Genomic DNA, 22,387 nt, shown 5'->3' on the forward strand with positions numbered 1-22,387 from the left:
AACACAATTAGCGTTACATTTGAAAACTTATTAAACATTTTACTGGTACGCAGCGCGCCCACTGTGGAAAGATATAGTTAAATAGATTTGAAACTGTTTCGGCACAACGGTATATAGGCTTACATGCAAAAACTAAAAACTCGTCCGTAGATTTCAGGGGACGGCTAAGCATTTTTACAAGAAAAAAAGAAAACGAAACAAGATACTTTACAAAAAGAACTATTCGTAAGTACATCCAGCTGGCGACCGGTGCGCTCGCAGAAGCCAAAATGCATTCTATTAAACACAATTAGCGTTACGTTTGAAAACCTATTTAAACACTTTACTGGTACGCCGCCGAGCCCACGGCGAATGGATAGATAAATAGATTCATAATTCTTTCGGAACAACGGTATATAGGCCTATATACAAACACAAACAAAGCGTCCGTAGACCCCAGGGGACGGCTAAGCATTTTTACAAGGAAAAAGAAACATTTAACTATTAAGGTCAAGCCTCAATTTTAACGAAACGTCACTGGTTTATAAAGTCTAACCAAAACAATAGTCCACAGTAGTTTGAATTTAAAACAATTTTAAAGATTGCGAAATACTGAATTTTTAGTACAGATTATTGCTCAAAATTTGGTGTTACTGTCTAGAAAAGTAGTTTACGATTGCGGCACGCAAACGTGTGCATAGAAACCACTGTTTTATGGTGTTAAATAAATTGAGTTAAAGCAGTTAATGCACAGGCTCGCAGCTTTTGTATTCGCAAAATTAAAAAATGCGCTGAATAAAAATAGGTTTAAAAGACAGTGTAGCCCAAACCGTATTCAGTGATGACCAAACGTAAAACTTGTATAACCCGAAAGATACTCCAACGTTCCTTGGATCCCTTTTTAATGTTGAAAACATACGCATACGAAAAAGACATGCAAGGCTTTTCCACACTATCCATTAGACATTTGCTTATATTCAATCTACCCACCTCCTCGTCATATAAAACAGATAGTTGTCTATAGTTGTACAACAGCTTTAAACTGCCATTTAGGTCCAGATGAAATGATACAAGTGTATCCTTCAGCTTCATGGATCCCAGGGCTTCCTTACCTACTTTATGAACTTAATGCCCAGCACTTCTTAACCTTTTATGCGTTTCCTATATTAAAGAGCTGCTCACATTTAGTGCCCCCATGATTATAGCTTTTGAAAAAAATGCCTTATGGAGCGTCCCAAGGAAAACCTTTGAAGTCATAATGAAAACCTCGATTTTTAGATAAACTGTCTAATTAATGTATGCTCGTGCGCCAAAGGGGGCGATCTTTGGGTCACCGTTAAGAAACGCTGTATTAACCAGTTTAACTTGGCCACTTGGAATCTTGCGAATAGAATGTTTAATACCGCACATAAACAAATTCGACAAGTTTATAATGAGGTCAGAATAAGCTCAGCAGATCAACCTCCTTACTAAAAACACGCCAAGCAACTTCTAACGAACTCCTTCCCTGTTGCGGTTCGAAAAGCAAGACACAAAAAAGTAAAACGCGATTACAGTGGAAACCTGAGACAAAGGCAGCGAGGAATCAGAAAAACGAAAGTAAATAAAACACGAAACGTGCAATAAAAAGACAAGAAAGGGAATCAGGTCAGGGAGAGCTCTTCCCGGGACTTGAAGAGTAGCGCGGCGTTGTAGATTTTAATGGCGGGACCGAGTTTGATTTTCAGCTGCTTGGTGAGGTCGTCCTGTGTGAGAAGGAGCAGCGCGTCGCCGTCAATCTCGTCGCGGACGAAGGCGTCGATGTTGCCGGCGCTGTCGGTCAGGACGCCCACGAACGTCGCGGTGGTCTTAATGTCCCACTTGGACACGTCGCTGGCGCGTAGCGAATCGACGCCGGGCAGCAGCTGGACCACCTGTTCCCAACACTCTGGCAGCGGGGTCTGGGTGTGGGGGTAAACTGGGGCGGGAAGGGGGGTGTGGTTTACCGGTGCGTGTTCGCTGGACAGCCGCAAAGACTTTTGTCGCGAGATGGACTTGCGCGACGCGGCTGCCATCTTACCATTTCCGTTCGGGAGTGCGCTGATCTTCCGCGGGCGACCCCTCTTTGGTTTGCGGCTGACGCCCGTCAGTTGACCTACGACAGGCGCGCGCGATGAATTGTCCTTGAGGTGGTCCTGGGTCGGAGGCTTTCCCTCGTCGGAGGAGTTGCCGCTGAGGCTGAACCGGTTAAGCGGCAGCTCGCGGGCAAGGTTCTGCGGCGAGTAGGGACAGCCGTGCTCGCTGAAGTGCTTCTTGTGGTAGAAGTGCTCGCGCGACAAGTTAACGTGACCCAGACCGTAGCAGCCCGGTATCGTGCAGCCCTTGCGTAGCGACGAGCCGGTGAAGTCCCGCGCGTCGATGGGCGGTTGCAGCAGGTGCCCAGTTTTTAAACACCAGGTGGGCGGATGCAGGTCCAGGCTGTCGGCGTCCATCCAGTAATCGAAGAGCTCACTCCATCCGTCAAATCGCACCTTGACACGGCACTCATCGGTGTCGACAATGCTTGCCACACGTACAAGAATCGGGTTGCGTAGGTCGACAACCTCCAGCTTCATCCCTGGAGTGAACAGGTCGCTGGGGTGGTAGGCGGACGCGAAGCTCTCAGATCGAGCAGCGCGCGACTTTGTATTAGCCAGGTACTTCGGCCAGGAGAAGGGCCATTGCGTGTCGTAGTTGGGTGGCGACGAGAGCTCCTTGCCGTGCTGCGTACACCAGCCGAGCGGGTGCAGGAAGGGCGAGTTGTCGCGCGCCCAGAAGTCGTACTCGCTCTGCCAGCCGTCAAAGTGAACCAGCACGCACTCGCCGACGGCGTCCACCACAGTAGCCACGCAGGTCAGCTCGCTGTGCTGGCGATCGACCGCCTCCAGCTTGTCGCCGATACGGAAGCGCGTCGCGTTCTCGAAGATGGCGGGCGCGAACATAGCGTCGGGCGTGGCGGCCGGGTGGAAGCGGCGAAACTCATTCGGCGTCAAGGGCGTCTCGTCGTTCCGCGGCGACACGAGCGACAAATGACGGCCGGTGCGCTCGCAGAAACCGCAGGGAAAGAGCAGCGGAGAGTCGGCGTTCACCCACTGGTCGTAGCACGCGTATTCTCCGTCGATGTGCAGGCGAAGGCGGTAGCCTTGGATTTGTGCGATGCGCATGCGGCAAATGTGCGACTGGTGCGCGGCGTCCACCGCTTCCACGAACCAGCCCACCTTGAAAGGGTTGGGGCGCGTCGGGAACGCGGGCCGGCCAGTGGTCTCCTGAAACACGGCGTCCGGAATCGGCGCGGCTCCCTCGCGCTCCAGGTACTGACGCCAGGAGAACTTTTTGCTCGGCGCCGCGATGATGCCTTGAGCGTTGCTATTGTTGTCACTCTGTTGTTGCTGTTGCTGGGCGCCCGTTGTCTTGGTGACGGCGGCGGTCGAGTGCGCATGCGCGTTCGGAAGTCGAATGGTCATCTTCAGGTCGCCGGCAACTGAAAGATCGTATGCAGAAAAATATTATATATACGTCGAGATTTGTAATTGCGATTACGTTTCAGGTAGAAACAGTAAATTTATTTAGTTGTATAAGTGAAGTATATAAACACTGCTAAGACTGTAAATTAAATTATAAACCTTTCAAGTGAATGAAAGATGCACACAGATATGTGTGTTAACAACTGTGATCTAGCCCTTCTGAAGCCGTTTTGACCAACGATTACGGCTTACGTATCATTAGTACATCGAAAGCCATTGCACACTCACCGAATCTGTCGATCAATGATGCAAGCCGAGCAGACTAGAAAAACAACTAGCCTGCAGTAACCGTGGCTCTACCAACTGAGCTACACAGGCTCAGAGAGGAGAGAGTCGAAACAACCATATGCCCTTTCATTGATTGACAGATTCGGTCGATGGCTTTTCGGTGTACCTCTTGAAGTGCTTTTACTTAAAACTAAGTTTTAAAATAGGGCGATGTTGCTGTTACAAAAAAGAGCAATGTCGTTACCAAGTAAGAAGCCTTGGTTCAAAACTTCAAATTAACAAAAACACAAAACATAAAGTACAAATCGCGTGCGCAAACACAACAAACCGACTTTTCATTGCAAGACAAAACAGAATGGCTTACCTGAAACTTCGGGATTGGGCGCGGCTTCGTCGTCGTCGTCCGTGGACTCGCTGCGCGGAGTCGAAAATGCGCAAGTGACCGGCGCACCTGAGAGCCTCCGCTGCTTGGTGGCCGACGTCAAGAGGAGAAGTTTTTCCTCGCCGCCTACGCCACTCCTGAGCGCCCCCTCGTGGCGACGCTTGGCGCCGTTGTGCGCGCTCCGCTCGACGCAAGGGTCGCTGCACCTCGACATTTCGCTGTCGGTGTTTGGTTTGTTAGTCGCGGCGCCTGGTGGGATGTCGTTCGATTTTGCGACGTGGGGTTGCAGCCGATTAGTTTCTGTTTCTGTTTCTTTCGCTGGAGAAGCCGCGCTCGAAAAGGGCTGCTGCACAATGGCGACGGCCACGGTTGAAGCGTCTTTGGCCGGCTGCAAACCGAATTCTTGCGGCACGATGGCAGACGGTTTTGAATCTAATTGTCTGGGCGGCGTTTGCTCAGTTTCAGGCGACGGCTCATTGAAGCCTGGATTTTCACATAACGTTTTTAACAAGTATCTATGAATTGTATAAAAAATATTTTAGAGCAAGGCACAGCGTTATGAATCTTTTGTTGGCGCAGGGTTGCCACACACTTTTATGAAACAAATTAAGCAAATAAATATTATGATTTCAAAGCCTTAAAATTGAATTACTTAACGTATTTTTAATTCAATTCGAAAACAAAAAAACGATTAATGCCATAGTCAACACAATAACAAGTAGTTTGAAAAATAAGGCTTGTTCTTAACATGTAACTTACGATAGACATGAAAAAATTTAATGACTAGCTATTGAAAGACTGTTGAACTTCTTATTCAAGAATTTTCTTCAGGGCAAAAGATATTTTAATTCGCAAATTGATTTAAAAGATAATTAAATACCATTGAAGATTTAAGACTTTGTGGTAACCTTATTGGGCAGCCTCCAATTATCGCAAAAAACCAGCTGGTTTTGAAAGCACCCTGGACTTTGATCTTACCGTTGCAAGTGTCCGCGGTTGTTAAAGAGACGTCTCGCACATTTGTTGTGGGGTCACTTTGTAGATTGTCAGTTGAACGAAATTGCCCTTCATCCTCGAGGATCTTAATTAAAACTTGATTTTTTGTAAATAGTCACCCACAAGGTTGGGGGTTTAGTATTACAAAAAAAGTGTTTTTGTTTCGTTTGACTTTTCCAAGTTGCAAGAAATACGTTTTTTTACACTTAAAATTCAATAAGAAGTACTAAAACTTGCTGTTACAAGTTTGTTACTAAAACTTGCTGTACAGATTGTTATCTCTTGATTATTTTACTGGAAGAGCATCCAATGGAAATTGGGAGGTTTACTTCAGTTGGTTACACCGACGGCTTCTAATATTGATTACGGTGAAATTTAACAACAGATGAGAGTAGTCGCTATTTGGTCTTATAAATGACGTTTAGCCGAAAACACTTCACTTTGGAACTTTATCTGCGACTATTATGCGCTGGTGTCGTGAGCTATTTTAGAAGCCTCGCGCGAGGGTGTGCGCGTATAGATGGCTTCTGCCTAGTCTAGAAATGATAATAGTGAGCAATGCAATGCAATTTGTATGCAAATAAAATCATAATTGATGACAGAGATATTTAAAGCGATGTAAGCCAGTCAGTTAAACGGGTGGGCAAATATGATGCAAACCGAAGGAACGCGTCTGATAGTAAGCACACACCTAACGCACTAAACTAGGGTTACTCAACCGTGGCCCGCGGCCCGACTGGGGGGCACGGAGCGGTTGTTGAAGGGTCGAAGGAATAACTCTCTAGCAAGGTATTGCAAAACCAAAGTGTTATTTAATTTCAAATTTGCCAGTTAACTTAAATTTGAGGTATTTATTATGACTGTAAACCTTTCTTGTAACATTTTATTACACACTAGACCAGTGGTTCTCAAACTTTTTTAAAAAAATTACGCAACGGTCCCCTAGCAATATTTTATTTTGCTCACGGTCCCCTTAAAAATATACACAAAATAACACGTTGTTTTGAATGGTTTCAAATGGGACGGGTGCTATTGCAGTCTTAGATATAGGCTTGTTGATACCGTTTTTAGTATTGTAACGCTAACGAAATCACTTTATTTGAGCGAAGCAATCACGATAAGTTTTAAAACCGTGACACACGGCAGCGCAGCAAGCTGTAAAAAACGTAATTCTTATTAGAACAAAGCAATACTATGGCATCACAATGCACAATTTAACTCAAAGCATGCAATCACGTGAATGGACAACTAATCTTAGATTGCGACGACGCTAACACGTTGGAATTACGTTAGCGTAATGTCACTTTGCGCGTTAAGGTCGAGACAGAGTATGGCGTTCCTTTGTTTTTACCCACAATTAGGCCTATGTACGACATCGATGTATAGCATTGTTATTATTATTGTGTTTGTTAAGCTTGGTTTGGAAAAGTAAGTTGGCTGACAATTATACTTATATCTCGCTTTATAACCAATAATTTAAAAATTACTTGTGGCAATTGAGCATGTAACCGAAAGGTAATGTTGCACGATTGACAAACTGTTTGAAAATTTACAGAGCATCGCACAGCGCGATTAATATTTGTAATCTTGTAACTTTAGCAAAACTGTGACGACGCCCGCTTGAGATACGCTACTTTCTCTCATAGAAAGAGACAATTTTTTTCTGTCTGGGAGGAGTTTCTTTCTATTTTACACTCTCGCCCGGAGTCTTGCTGACGAAGGAGCAGTATGAGCGACGTTGCTCTGTCTGTCTCTTTTTTTTCATGTCAGCGACCGAGCGGCGAACATGTGTGGTCGACCGGCCGACAAACTTTCTCATTTATATAGTAGATTTTTCTGACACGTTCTTTGATTCGTCAGTAGGGGTGTTTAATGTGGAACATTACATCCTTTTTATTAATTTATCGCGGAAAATCGCGAGTGACGCGAAAGTATGTATAGAGAGTTCAAGAACAAGCTGTGTAATGACTAACTAAGCTAATTTAAATTAAAATGACTAATTTCTTAAATTCATAGAAAGTAAGTGTACTTATTAGTTCATTAATGGCTGTATTTGTTACTAACGCGAATAAGTAAAACACGTGAAATCACGTTAAATGCAATGCTAGGTACTACAGCCACGAGGGTTGAGTGCATTTTAAAGGAAGACACAAAACATAAAAGGTTAAAATAAAACCACTGCACTAGACATTATACGTACCTCGTTATTATGGAATATCGGTTCAGACTGATGGGCCTGCTCCTCGCCCGACATCACTTCCAGTTCTCCGCTGGGGTTGAGGCGAAACTGCAAGGAAATGATCGTCAGTTCATTTGTTTTCAACCGACGGTGTCGAATTGCGTCCACACACTGTGGTAGGTGAACACGCGACCAACTCAGAACGCAGTTTGTGGTATTGTAAGTTTCTGTCTGAAGCGCGAACCGAAACAGGACACGAAACGCAAGTGCCTAGTTTGCCATTGTTAAATAATTGCACCAGTATCGCTGGTTGTACAACCCTCCTTTGAAAATTTGTAATAATATTTTATAATTTAATTTTAGTCGGCTTCAACCAATTTGACCTTGTTATCACATAATTACGCAGTTTACCCTGGCAATATTAAAAGTGTTAGAAGGCAACACAACAATGAATGAAATCAGATTAGACTTAGAACATTTGACTTTAACAGGCTACATTGGAAATACTTAAAACTGGGTTTCTTAACCTTTTTCACGCGGAAAAATGTTTAGTTTGCGTGGACCGGTGTCAAGCATGAATTTTTTCAGAGATGACATCATATAATAAGACTTAAGAAACCTGTTGTTTACTGTTAACACATGCAAATATGAAACTCAAGCAAAAATATGAAACAAATATAGTCTATGTACATGCAGGGACCCGATTGCATTCCAGTGCCTTCCTGCCAAATATCTGTAGTGTGGATGCTTTTCCAAACTATGCGAGTAGTATTATTTTGGTGCCAGTGATGTCATTTGGTGTGAAATATACAGCATATTACCATAAAATGCATTTCTGGCATATAATTATTACAAAATTTTAACACACAATTGAGGGCCTAAAAATTATTCGCAAAGATCTTTGGCGGCCACATAAATTTATGGAATGCAGTCAGACCGAGAGAAGGTTAAGCTTTATATTTTTAAATTTAACTCTTTACTTTGGAAAAATTTAGTTCATTATAAATTTTCCACCAATGAATAAATTAGGCCTTTGTGAAACCACAAACAATAGTCCCTGGACCCTATTTTAGGAATCCAAGCTTTTTGCTATTTGCCATATAAAAATTTTCCCCTGATGAACTTGTTATTTTTATATTATTAAATTCCATATGCTATATTACTTCAATAAGCAATTTCTAAACAACATGTAAGTTGTGAAGTGACAAAGTAGTTGTTAAATCTAATTAATTTGTATAATTTAAACAAATGATTAGTATCTTGATTTGCCAGCAATGTAACCAGCCTAAATGTTAACAAACTATAGATAAACATTCCAGGACTGTGTCACATTTATTATATATGCTCCTGCCAAGTTAACATCAAATAAAAATAGATACAAAGATACAATCCTTTATTCAACTTTAAACTACACATTTTGTCTAAAACAATCATAACCTGTAAATCACTGCCTGGAAGACTAGCAATGCCATCTTGCCAAGCAAGACCCAATGCTGTGGAGTCGAGACCTTCCATGTCACGATGTTCAGGGACTGCAGTGCTACTGTGATCGTCAGTTGACAAATTTGTTTCTGGGTAGTTGTACATTGACATGGTGTTCTACAAATGTCATTGGAATAGTTAGGAATCTATACATAATAATTACAGCATACCATAACATCAATTGTAAATTGTGTTGGTGACTAACCACTGAACAACTAAACACAACTCACAATAAGCCGTTAGAAAATTTAATAAAACAAATCATAATAAACAAGCATATATAAGCACACAGTAAGTCTGTGATCGACTAACATGTAGCCACACTCATAGTATAGATCAGGGGTGACGAACATGTGGCCCGCAAAAGAATTTTGTGTGGCCCGCGAAGCATTCGGATGAGGACAAGGCAGTCTTAAAGTTTCTTTGACCAGCTTCTACTCTTTGCGATGCGATATCAAAAGCTGATAGCCGAATTAAATAATCAGCGGTTCTTAACCGGGGGCGCGCCCCCTGGCCAAGCAATTCCTATTCTTTCTTTCAGGTTTCTTCAATTTCAATTATCTTGTGGAGACAATTTCCTCACAACACGTTTTTTAGAATCCGCTCGATGAAAATCAATGTGCCGAGCACAGTCATTTGTTGTGTGCCCATTGCTAAAAGCCTCCTAAATTGCAATTTAGCCAATTCAAGGAAATCAAAACCCAATTTTTTTCGCTTTGCGCGACCAGCAATATGCTTAACTATTTTCAGATTGTCTCAGTGATATTAATCAAAAAATGCCGAATTGCTTTTTGTAAGGGCATAGAAAAATTACAAAAGGGGGGCGTGGCTAAAAAAAGGTTAAGAACCACTGGCGTATATCATGCAGGGATCGTAGAAACTGTTGTGTAAATCCATACAGTAACCATTAATTCAAGATTCAACTGCTTATTCATTGTTGTGTCATAAAGTATACTAATAATAATGAAATTTAACACCATGAGCCTGTTGCTGCTTCAGTACATTGCAGTAGTAACTAGTTGAGTGTAAGCTTAGCTTGCCATTGAACATTTTTTTATGATTTTAACAGGTTTTATAGCATGAGTTAAAAGCTGTGTGGCCCGCTTACTCAGCGGTAACTGACAAAGAGGCCCGCGACAGCAAATAGGTTCGTCACCCCTGGTATAGATTAACTGTCATTGAGTCTGTGTTCCTAAAATACTTCCAGGAATAAAACTTCTATTTTTAACTCAATCCATCGAAACATTCCCGGGTGGAACCCTAATTGAGACACAAAAATCTGAAAAAAATATGGACCATGTAATTCTGTTTAGGACACAATTAAACGTAAGAATTAGTTCATAAATCCAATGCAAATGGGTATTGATGGATTTTACAGCAATGCACTGTAGAATTGCAATGTCACACATTTATCTATCTTTAACTAAAATATGGTTAGCATAAATGTCAATTCAACACACATTTATTAGATATTTAAACCTACCAAACATTCACCATCTTTGTTTTCCAATTCATTTAAAGGGATTGCATCAGGAGATAAGCAAACAACACTGGCCTGATTATCTAGTGACATACTTATAACTGCAGATTTTAACCATTACTCTAGACACAACTATTGGAATAAAATATATCATAGAGTTAGTACTTTTAAGATAGTTCTTTAAAACAGTACAACTATGCACTGTGTAATAACACAATTGGTAAAATAGAACAAGTTAGAGTAAGAAATCCATGTTTGGATAACCTTCATGCGCTAAATTTTATTGAATTTTTAGGTAATTATAAATCAACATAGCTGTTATAATTTAGAGATAGAGCGATATTTCGGTTTACCGATAATATAGGCCGATATTTTGCTTCTACCGATATATTGGTATCAGTAAATTTTGGCCGATATTTTACTATAAAAATATGATATACTTTTTCCTTAAAATCAAATAAATTTCCAAATTTTGTTAGAAGAATTTGTTGGGCAACTATCGTTTTGTTTAGCATCATGCAAAGTTAATATGCAAAATATTATTTTTATACATATATATATTATACATACTAAAATTTTATTTGATTTCCCTAGGCTTTAATTAATTCAAATTTTGACTATATTATAGGTACAAATAATCGGTATCGATATCGGGTATCGGCTGGCAAAAACGTAAAAATCGGGTATCGGTATCGGTCAGAAAAAGTGTTATCGGTCGATCTCGGGTTATAATATGTAGTTAAGAAGGCATATCACGTCAAGCAACAATACTAGAAATCCAATTGTTAACTATAGTCTAACTCTAAAATGACTGAACTTATTGACAACAATTAAGAATTTGCAACACGTTTCATAAACAGTTTGAGACAAAATTCTGCATATATTGCTAAACGCACAAGTTATGACGAAATCATAAATTGTTTCTTTATAAATGAAACGTAACGAACAAAACCGCAATCCCGTCAATCGCACATTTTGCGATGTTACAATTGTTCTTTTCAAGACTTGTCGGACGCCATTTTGTATCTCGAATAAGTTGCGTGTTTCAAAGGATTGCTGTAGCTGGAGTCCAAAATCATTCGTGAGGCGGAGCAAACAAAGATGAACGACCTTGATTTACTTACACACCTGCTGGTCCCACTTCCAAAATTAAGTTCAAGTCAAAAAGCTGCCGTAGAAAAAGTAAGACTGTTTTGTATAACCTATAATTTTTATTTTCAGTTAGGCTAAGTGTTTTGTAAAAGTGTAATGGTAATTCAAGAAGCAGGGCCTGTCTTACAATATTTTAATTTAGGCCAAAAAATATGCTATGGAGCAAAGTATCAAGGACATTTTACTCAAACAAACAATCCAGCACCAACAGCAACAGATGAATTCTTTGCAAGTAATTATAGCATGTTGTTATTATTTCTCCAGAAAAAAAAAAATTATTTCTCCAGAAAAAAAACAACTAATGGCATTCATTTTTCTAGACTTCAGCACAAAAGCAACGTGCTTTGGCAATCATGTGTCGAGTTTATGTTGGTTCCATTTACTATGATGTCAAGGAAGAAATGGTGCGTGATGCATTTGCTCCTTTTGGACCCATTAAAAGCATTGATATGTCATATGACCCCATCACTCATAAACACAAGGTTTGTTATTATTGAGTTACAGTAAAAAGGTTTGGCGCTGGTCTAGAATCCTTCCACAATTATTAAATCAACACACAATATTTGGGTTAGGGTGTGAGTTAGTGTTTGGGTGTGGGTGGGTCAAGTACTATTATATTAATTATTTAATAATAACATTTGACCCACCCTAACCCAAAACGCTAGCCCTAACCAAAATATTGTGGGTTTTGGTAGAATTGTAGACCAGCGCCAAGTTTGATAAAAAAGTTTGATCCAAATTTATAGGTTTTTAGTATATGGAAATACATCTAAATGGCCAAAGATTTTTTTTAAGGGATACTGTTTCATTGATTACGAAATTCCAGAAGCTGCCCATGTGGCAACTGAACATATGCAGACTAGTCAACTTGCAGGTTAGCCAATGCTTTTTTAAATGGTTGCATTTAATATATAAACATATTTGATGTTTGCTATTACAGGTCGTTCAATTAAAGTGGGTCGACCAAGTAACATCGGCCAAGCACAACCAATAATCAATCAGTTAGCTGAAGAATCAAAGCATTATAACAGGTAAATCTTAATAAAGTAAAAAAAGTGCCTTTATTGAGATTGTACAGAAAACTGTGAGCTAACCACTGGGCCACATTTCAGAGTGTATGTGTCATCAATTCATCCAGACTTGGAAGAGGCAGATTTGCGTTCCGTATTTGAAGCGTTTGGTAAAATATCTAATTGTAGACTGGACCGAGATGCGTTGAGCCGCCGACACAGAGGATATGCATTCATTGGTTAGCAGCACAATATTTTAAATGTTTAAAATCCAGGTGAATGTTTTTAAATTTTAATGATTGTCAAATCGCAGAATATGAGAAGCTCCAGTCAGCACTGGATGCTATCTCCAGCATGAACATGTTTGATTTAGGAGGTCAATACTTGCGAGTCGGAAAAGCCATAACACCCCCGAACACCCATTTTGAATTGGTAAATAAGTAAATTTAAAGGAAAATAGTCTGACAAGTTCCTGTTTTAACATTTTGTCTTATTTAAAGCATGCAACACCAAGCAATGCATCCTCGTCAATGCCGGCAGCTGCTGCCGTTGCTGCAGCGGCAGCCACATCAAAAATCTTGGCTCAGGAAGCAGCAAAACCCCTACTACTTTCCCAGCACATTGTTTCAAACACATTGCCAGGCAAGTGCTATATAAACTTACTTAATACGTCAAACTTGTTTTTGTTTATAGATTGTAAATACAAGTTACAGCATCGTTAAATAATTTTTTTGTTGTGCAATATGCGCCATATTTACATCATTTAAATCAATTGTGTTAAAAAGTTTTTAAAAAATCTTAAGCATTTTTTGGTTGTTTATTCAGGTTTCAATAAAGTTGGTCATGCAAATGGAGGTTCAAATTTAATGATGCAACAATCACTTGCTCCTACAGCTGTAATGGCTGCCAATCAAGCTGGGGTGGTAACTGGTATGTTTCTAAACATTTAAATATATGCAAACAACCCTGAACCATATTTACATAGGCGGTAAATCTCAATTGGCAGATTTTATTATTTTCTAATCCAATTCTTCATTTTGTGTTTCTTTACTGTTTGTTTATTGTGTGATCCAAATTCCTGTCCCCTAAATCTCCCACAACTCCAAAACCAACCTGAATTCCACCCAAACCACCCTTAATCCAAATGATTCCACCCCTTCCAGTATCCCTAAAGCACCTCCATTACTTACCTGTTCAAAGTGCAGTCGGCAGCTGAAAACGTCTCTCAGCTAGTAAGTGCCGTCGTGGTGGTAGCCTTTTTATTTTATCTGCATCTTCCAGCACCTAGAGACGCATTCGTTAAACCTATAAACTAACAGGCGTAACCCCAGCAAGCGGGGCCAGCGGTTTTCACAGCACACAGGCTCCTGCCAAAACAACGACTCCACAGGTGGTTCAATGTAATGTACAACTATAATCTGGTGTCAATTTAATTCTTTAAATGGCTATGCAAAATATAAGTACCACATTTCAATAATGAAAATATAAAAAAGTAACGTGTTACGTAAATGAATACGTTTTGGCTAAATTAATGTTGTTATGAACTTCTAATTTCCTTATATAAATTGTATACTTACACTTTATTGTGTGTTGAGTTTTAATCAGTGACCTGCTGTGTCTAACAGTTACTTTAATTTCACTAATACGTCGGTAAATGCGGAAGCGTGGGTTGTCTATTACATTTAGCAATCCAGTTTAAACGGTTGGCAACTTTGCCGTTTCCACAGAGTCGAGTCATGGCGTTGCACAACATGGTTCAAGTTCAAGACATCGATGAGGATCTTGAGGGTGAAGTAACCGAGGAATGTGGAAAATTCGGCGCCGTCGAAAAAGTTATAATATACCAAGAGAAACAGGTAGGGGCCGTTTCTCTGTTAAAACTTATTGCAATTTGCCTCAACTCAAACCTCGCCTGTTGTGACTCAAAAGTCCCAAAGGAAATAGGTAATTTTGTTTCCGCATATACCCTGGTGCCCGTCAATCAATTCTGCCTAATACGAGCTTGCTATCACCTTTAACCTTGAGTTTGTATTTGTCGCTGAAATTAAATGAAATAAATTATCCCTCCCTGTTTGTTGGTTAACAGTGTTTTTTCTCAGGATATGTTCAAATTTCTCGCTAAGAATAAATTATTTCGAACTCCTCTGTTAAAAAAATATAGGTGGATGTTGTTTATTCATGTTCCGTTACGCAGTATGTACCACGCCATTTTCATAAGGAAATGTGGTTCGCGCTAATGTGCCTGTTGGTGCCAGCGTACTTAGATGTTGTACAATTTGCTTATTTGTATTGGAAGTTACGAAATCCGTGATCTTAGATTTCGAAAGACTCTGGTACATCGTATTTTCAAAATCGCAAGGAGAAAATCAAACTTATGTTTCAATAAAAAATGTTATATGATGCTCTTGTGTAGCAATGCTGATCAAGCACGATTTTACAAGCGGTCTAAATTTGAAATTCGTCGCCTTACCACACGAGCACTATTATATATTTTCTTCATTAACGAAAACCTAACGTTTTCTTGTGTAACTATCATCGTCTAACGTTACACAAACCGTCGCACGTGACAACAATGTAGTAAGTTTTGCCCGACCGCGAAAGAAAAACAACCGAAACTGTTGGCAAACCGAAAACCAAAGTGACGCGCTAATGTTCTATTCTTTCGTCACAAGGGCGAAGAGGATGACGCTGAAGTGCTCGTGAAGATCTTCGTCGAGTTTGCGGCCAACGAGGAATGCGACAAGGCGGTGACGGCGCTTAACGGAAGGTGGTTTGGCGGAAATCGCGTCACGGCCATTCACTACCCGCTCCAGCGCTACCTCGCCAACGACCTGAGTGCCTAAACTATGCTGCAAATGTCTGTAAATGTTGTCGTTTTAAAGCTGCTAAAACAATCAACACTCACGTCAAGGGCACGACAAACACATTGTTTTAAAACTAATATGCGAAATTGCGAAGTTTGCGAGACCTGTTACGTTTTGTTGGTAATAAGTATGCACTGGTGCAAAAAAACTACCTGGGATTTTGAAAGTTCGGCGCCTATGAATGCAAGGCATGAGTGTTGATAAAATGTTGCAATTTCGTGTGAGATCCAGTATCTGGACATAATTATACGCTCGATTTTATATGAAAAAAACACAGTTTTGCTGCCGGAATGGTCTGTTGGATTGTCACTGCCAGCCTAGGCCTTATTTTGAAATGTAAATTTTAAAGCCAGTTTTGTAGAAAAAATACTGATCTACATTGACACAGTTGCTCAACGCGGTATTTAAAAAAACTGGGACATTTGGCGGTGTAATGGTCTTAGTTTTACTTTGGTTCAGGGGCGACGATTATGTCAGGTTTTTAAAAGAATACCGTGACTTTTAATTATTTTTTTTATTCAAATAATATACTGTTTTAGGGGCAGGAAAGGACATTGGGTATTTTATTGTTTCAAGTTTTTTCAAATCGCCTTTGCAATCAAAAGTCCTAAAATTCGATTTAAACTTTTTATTGCACGAAGCCGTTACATAGGCTCTCTAGTCTCTACCTACCCATACACTTCAATAGACTGTAAAATCGTGACGATGCCTGATTTCGCGTCAGCTTATTTAATGGAAATTATAATGACATACCAAGGGGCGTTAAGCACCTATTAATGAATCGTTAGTTCTCACAGCATAGCAAGGTCAAGTCATATTTCCTTACAAAAATAAAATGTAGACATTTGTTTCTCCTTGCTGCAAATGTATAACCCTAATTTGTAAAAAAAAACGGCTGTACCTAACAACGGCAAATGTTACACCACCACAATATGAGAACAGTGTACTTAAAAAAGTTATCAATTTAATTTAATACAAACACCAAAATGCAGGTATAAGTCATAAGATAAAAAATTTCCATTCTTGCAATGCTTCTTGTATGAAACCTATGCAGGTAATTATATCCTCATTTTGGGAAATACATTTAAATAAGCCTAAATATTGTATGTAGCTAGTTCAACATATATAAGTTTTAAATTTGTATCATGCCTGATAACAAAAAAACGTAATAGGTCCAACAACAATAATATCGGTTAAACCACCATAAATAACATATGTCAACAAAGAACACTCCTGCAAATAATGAATGCAAAAGTATCTCATTAGGTTTATCATATACCAAAATCTATTCATTTCAGTTAAAGGGGTTTAACACAATAAAAAGTACAGTTATACACAGAACAGCAAAAGAATTGAGTTAAACACAAAGAAAAAATAGAGATAGGGGCCTAGGAGCCAGCGGGTGATCCATTATCTGGTTTGGTAAATAACAACACATGCGACATGCATATTGGTAAGGTGGATGAAAAATTATTAGCAATCTAGAAAGTTGGCAGCCATCAACAACTCCAATGCGATTTCTGGTGTAATGCAGAATTCTGGTATCTCTGTTGAACTGTTGGTGTATCGCACTTTGTAGATAAAATATTGGCAAACCTTTGCAAGTACATGTGACCTACGCAAGAACAAAAATGTATTACATTTAAAAAGATAACCTTAGGCCACAAGACAATTTGAAATAGTTACATCCTAAAAATATTGAACATACCTTCTACAGTGTTGAAAACGAATACCTATACTATGTTGGATACCAAGGTAAAATTGACCTCATTAGTCATTAGTAAAGCACATGAGTACAAAAGTTCTGTCAGACCCTAGTTCCGTGTTTCTCAGCCTTTTATGGCTAGCGGCATCCCTACAAGATTTTTCCGCAGGTAATTCACTATAATGTCACAATAAAGGAACTAGAACAACACACAAACTCTACACAACGTAGGAAGTTATAATTGGATTTATTCCACTCTAATATTTACGTTGTTAGAGTTGAGCAAAAATCAGATTCTCAAATATCTCTGGGCACCCTTGAACATTAGAAATGGCACCCCAGTTGAAAACCACTATTCTAGCTACTTGCAGTCGGCATTGTGGTCCAAAATAACATAGTATAAAGTCTATTGCAAACAATATAACACTATGTGTGTTTTTGACCTCATAGCTCCAATATTTTATTTTGTTTTTGTTGCAAAGTTTTGCTAGTACAAGATTATTAGCATCAACTCAAAACCAGTTATCACTGTGCTCTAAATCAGTGTTACACAAACTTTTGCCACTTGCGGCACACCTCAAAAAATATATCCAAAATGACGATAAATACTTGGCTAACTGTCCAATACAACGGATGGAGGAAAGACTGGGTATGGTTGAATGAGGCAGAGGTGCACACACACAAAAAATATTTCTGGTTTACTATAGAAATGGATCAATATGCAGGCTATTGGAAAAACATATTCCCTGGTAAAAGTTTTGGGTTTGTATCTGTTATCATCTGCCTCACAAAATAATCATAATGATACTAATTCCATAAGAGTTTTAACAGAATCCTTAAAAAAGCTGGTATTCGTATATTACCTATAATTGTAATGTGATTTTAAATAGTTTTAAGTATATATAAATTTAAAGTTTCATTCAGTAAATGAACAAAAAGTGTTCAAATTAATTACAAATTTTAAGTTTATTGGTTTTGAGGAGTGACAATGAAAGTGTTCGACATGTTTATTTTAAAGCTGTATATTAGTAAACGATATTTAAATTTATTAAGTGAATAAATAAACAATACTTTAATTTTAGCTGTGTAGGAATATGATAGTTTTATTTTTGTGTGGAAAATAATTTGTCCTATTTATAATAATTCACCTCCAGGGGTATTGAAAACCTAATCCTAATTTTTTAATGTTTAAAATGCAGTCAAACAACAAGGTTTAATGTTTCCTAATATTGACCAAAACCGTGCATAACTTTTGTAGTTTGTCTAAAAGAACAAAAATATTTGACTGCTAAAAGTCAGATATAAATGCTGTGAGTCGTTGTCTAATGGACCATCAGCAAGCAACAAATTCATTTTGTCTGAATGAAAAGTATAAAAATTCTAAAAGGTCCAGAAAGACTTGTGCACATAGCCATTCAGTTCTTTAAAGGGGTTTTCTATAGCAAATACAAATTACTCTTGGTATATTTAATAGTACTGTTATGGGGCATCAGGAAAACACACTTTAATGATAATTGTTAGAACAGCTTGGCTTTATAAATTATTCAAAAGCCTAGATGATAAATTTAATGACACCTTAAGCATCTGAAGGTGAGTGCTGTATGATGTACACTATTTTAAAGATGGCAGCACTGTAGGTTTGAACAATCTTAACATTAACAGACAAATTAATTTCCTGTACTAACTGATGTAAGTTAATTTTTTCATGGGCTATGTCTAGACTAGATGCCAGAAATGCAAAAAAAAAAAACGAAGTCAAGATTTGTATTAACATATAATTACATGAGCATCACACTTACGGGATTTCCCGAAAAGTAACTTCATTGGTTTCATTTTCTGCAAATTGACCTGGACCGCTCAACATTGATTTGATTGTTCCAGATGTCAGTGCATAATCTCTTTTGACAATAAACTCATGACCATCTGATGAGACCAACCTCACATACATCGAGTCAGCCCCTTCACACCCACCAAACTCCTCATCTAGTAACAAAAACATTAATATAATAGACATAATCCAGGTGAGAAAGTAAGGCCTGATAAATCCCTCACGCAGTTTCTCACTCGGTCGCATTCATAGCCGCATGTTCACATAAAATGCAGTCAGCGGCGAAAAATCACTCAAACGAGCAAAACTTTTGTTGCACTAACAGTTTTTGGTAGAGTACTCAATTTTCAGCCGCGCAAATTTTACAAATAACGTAAGCCGATGTTTTGGATAAACAAATATTAACAAAAATTGATTCCTATATATACTGTGGTTTCAAATCTTTAGATATGGAATATCATTTTCAGATATTCAACTTTGATTATAAAAAAGTAACACAAATATATATATTTCTATGAAAAGTTTAAGCAACAATATTAGGAATATTTATTTGTCTATAAGCACATATTTAACATCCACAAATGTCAGTTACTCCCTCTATGTTTTCAATACTAAACGGAAAACATGCAAAAGAGTTATTTTTAATTACCTTGTTTTTCTTCAGCCATTTCCTAGAATAATATATTTAAATTCCAAGGCAGCAAACCTACGTGTCATCAGCCACCTGAAACAAAATATGTTTGGTTTAACTGTTTGTGGTGACTATAAATTAGACGGATTAAACCAAACATAAAACAACGAAAAACAAGTAAACGTAAATTTTTCAGGAGCTGGTCTTCTGGGTCTAGAATCCTACCACATTTTTCTTAGAGTTAGCGTTTGGGTAGGTCAAATATTATTTAATCCAACATATTTATGCCGCCCTTGCAATTTCAACTTTGACAACTCGTTTCGTTAGTGTTAAAATAAATGTGGTGGGATTCTAGACCAGCGCTGTTATTCTTTATACCTTGACTACTGTATATGTAAGACTGTCGATTGTTAAACACTATTAGGCTCAAAGGTTAATGATATAAGGCAGCAAAACAACCAATCCATAGTGCATGAGATGGAAAGAAAACGCGAACAAATAACTGGCCACAAGTAGTCGTGGTTGCTCAAGTAACGAACTTACAAATCCAGGGCAGTAGAATCTTTTGCAACGACAAATCAATCAAACGGCAACCTGCAATAATTCTATTTTAGGAAATTATCATACTAAATTTTGGGTGCAAAATGATGGATCAGACAGATGGGTTAATGATCTAAAAAATATATAAAAGTCAGATAGAAATTAATTTATCCGCTACAATTTAACGTTTTTAATTTATTTTAGGTTTTCAATTTTTCAAAATATACTTTACTTCAAGTTACGAGTTTACTTTCAGGACAATTCATAATTTCCGGTTTTCATTCTGTTCGACCATAATTGTTTTAAAACAGGCATGCAAAAGTACGGTTTAGGATGGAATTAAAATGTCTTATATTGTAAGCAGAGATCGAGTCGAACGAGTCGGTTCTGGGTCGATTTTTCTCGAAACGTAACCGAAAGTGAACTGTTTTTTGTAAGATTTTAAGGAACCGAAAATTTTGAAAGAACCTGAATTCCTTACCCAAATACGAACCTGTTAAAAAAGCACACTCCAGCATGACGGTACAACATATTTATTTTTATGAGTTAATTTAGGCTACACCTTGTTCAAACTTGGCGCAGTTTGAAAACCATTTCGAAAAACTAATTGTAATTAATAAATGATAAAGAACAGGGTATATAATTACCAGAGACAATGCTGAAAGTATGTTGGCTACTCAGGGGATACAAATTGTATTTCCCGGCAACTGAAAAAAATGTGACATAGTCTACGCCGCAATATTGCGAAATTTGATGAAAAAACAAATGCACATTCATATGAATAAAACGCACCATATTTAAAAAAAATCCTTGAACCTAATCCGAACTTGAACCGGAAAATTTAAACGGTTCGATTTCGTGATTAGGAAGTCATAATAATCAAAGCAAGGCCTACGCAAAAAATATTTAAAAACTGAAATAATTTTTTTCTAAGTTTAGTGATAATTTTTAAAAGACGGAATTCCGAGTGAAGTCTTTGTAAAAATAACTTAATTAGTCCAAACAACTGTGTCGTTGGTCCAATTTGAAAAGTCCCAGTCCAAATCAATCTTAGATAAAGTCCACTACAGACAAGTCATTGACATAAAGTAAACGTTAATTCCTAAAATTGGCAACTCGATCGTCCAATTAATTATGAGCAATAATTCAACCGCAACACACACAAAACAGACTAGGCCTATTTACGTTCATTTTAAAGTCTTTTGTCGTAAAGACTTTAACCATTTCAACTAAGTCAGGTCATTTGTAGATTTCTACTTTGACCTGATGAAACACGGTTGTGAGAATTTTTTTTATATAATTTGTTGTTAAACAGTGCAATTATTTCCAGATTATAAAACAGGTACCCTTCAGAAATATTCTTTGTCTAGTCTGGACCAATCTGCAACTCAAATATATTCGTCATACATTTAAGGACAGCGCCGAATATGTTTCGCATAAGAAAAAGTGTTATTGCATTAAAACTGGCGAACCTTAATATAAACCCAAAGGCTAAAGTGCTGCACAAATACCACATTAAAAGTTTTCACAAAACGCCTCGAAGCACATTACGAGTTTATCTTGTAAAATGGGCATGACCTTTTTAGAGATGACGTCACAATCTCAAGTCACAAAGTTACGTAACAAAGTAACATCTAAACGTGGCGTCATAAAAACTAACCTGAAGAACACCACACAGTTTGTTTATTTTGAAGTTTTTTTGCATTTGCGTAGTTATACAAAATATTCCAAAATACTAAATTTCGGGGTGCATTACCATGCACGTGTCCCCTCCTCTTTCTTGGATCCACCCCTGATAATAGCATATGTTAATATTTGTGATTGGTTTGTTCACTACCGAAGCCCATGTAAATATCCTAAAACAATTCCTAATAATATGCCTTGATTATCCGAGTCACATAAATTAATTATTTGCGATCAAGAAACTCCACTTTTATTCAGGGTGTCGAACCGTATGACTGGTTCGGGTTCAAGGATTTTTTAGAAATACGGCTCAGTTTCGGTTTCGAGCAATTTTATATTTCCGGTTCAGCTCCGGTTCGACCATCGTTATTTCAAAACCGGTACATAACGTTCCGGTTCGGATACAATATAACAGGTGTTCCCAACCGGGGGTACGAGATTGAACATCAAGGGGTACGAAGATCCTTGGACATCAGAGCAGCTTTTTAAGCAGATTTCACAGTACAGTTTTATTTTGGAATTGTAAAGGATATGCTATTACAGGGGTCGACAACCTACGGCCCGCGGGCCGGATCCGGCCCGCCGATGTAATTCATCCGGCCCGCCGCCTCTTTGGCAAATTAGACACGAGTCTATTTCACATACTTTTTGACTATTTTAACTACGTAATTGCGAAAAATTTTCCCGCTTCGCGCGAATGTTAATT

General features: G+C 38.5%; 2 protein-coding genes and 1 pseudogene across 3 annotated transcripts; 1 reads left to right on the top strand and 2 right to left on the bottom strand.

Annotated features, from left to right (window-relative positions):
* Window positions 1-1,622: 1,622 nt before the first annotated feature.
* Window positions 1,623-10,401, bottom strand: LOC146147135 (lethal(3)malignant brain tumor-like protein 4). Its single transcript, XM_083387925.1, has 6 exons — window positions 10,272-10,401; window positions 8,744-8,905; window positions 7,328-7,414; window positions 5,110-5,212; window positions 4,114-4,614; window positions 1,623-3,478 (listed from the first exon to the last, which is right to left on the bottom strand). The coding sequence occupies exons 1-6, from the start codon at window positions 10,359-10,361 to the stop codon at window positions 1,623-1,625; spliced, it is 2,799 nt and encodes a 932-aa protein (XP_083244051.1). The 5' UTR covers window positions 10,362-10,401.
* A 912-nt stretch (window positions 10,402-11,313) lies between these two features.
* LOC146147136 (poly(U)-binding-splicing factor PUF60-like) lies at window positions 11,314-15,683 on the top strand (annotated as a pseudogene). The gene is made up of 11 exons (XR_014494823.1): window positions 11,314-11,450; window positions 11,563-11,652; window positions 11,741-11,902; window positions 12,216-12,451; window positions 12,533-12,669; window positions 12,744-12,862; window positions 12,931-13,072; window positions 13,256-13,360; window positions 13,750-13,820; window positions 14,158-14,286; window positions 15,103-15,683. The product of XR_014494823.1 is annotated as a poly(U)-binding-splicing factor PUF60-like (transcript).
* Window positions 15,684-16,222: 539 nt separating this feature from the next.
* On the bottom strand, window positions 16,223-19,633 carry LOC146147137 (elongin-C-like). The gene is made up of 3 exons (XM_083386959.1): window positions 19,477-19,633; window positions 18,799-18,982; window positions 16,223-16,909 (listed from the first exon to the last, which is right to left on the bottom strand). Exons 1-3 carry the CDS (start codon window positions 19,493-19,495, stop codon window positions 16,768-16,770), a joined length of 345 nt encoding a protein of 114 aa, XP_083243085.1. The 5' UTR covers window positions 19,496-19,633; the 3' UTR covers window positions 16,223-16,767.
* Between the last annotated feature and the right edge of the window lie 2,754 nt (window positions 19,634-22,387).

The sequence above is a fragment of the Ascidiella aspersa genome, chromosome 4 (assembly GCF_963924565.1).
Source record: "Ascidiella aspersa chromosome 4, kaAscAspe10.2, whole genome shotgun sequence".
Lineage (NCBI taxonomy): Eukaryota > Metazoa > Chordata > Ascidiacea > Phlebobranchia > Ascidiidae > Ascidiella > Ascidiella aspersa.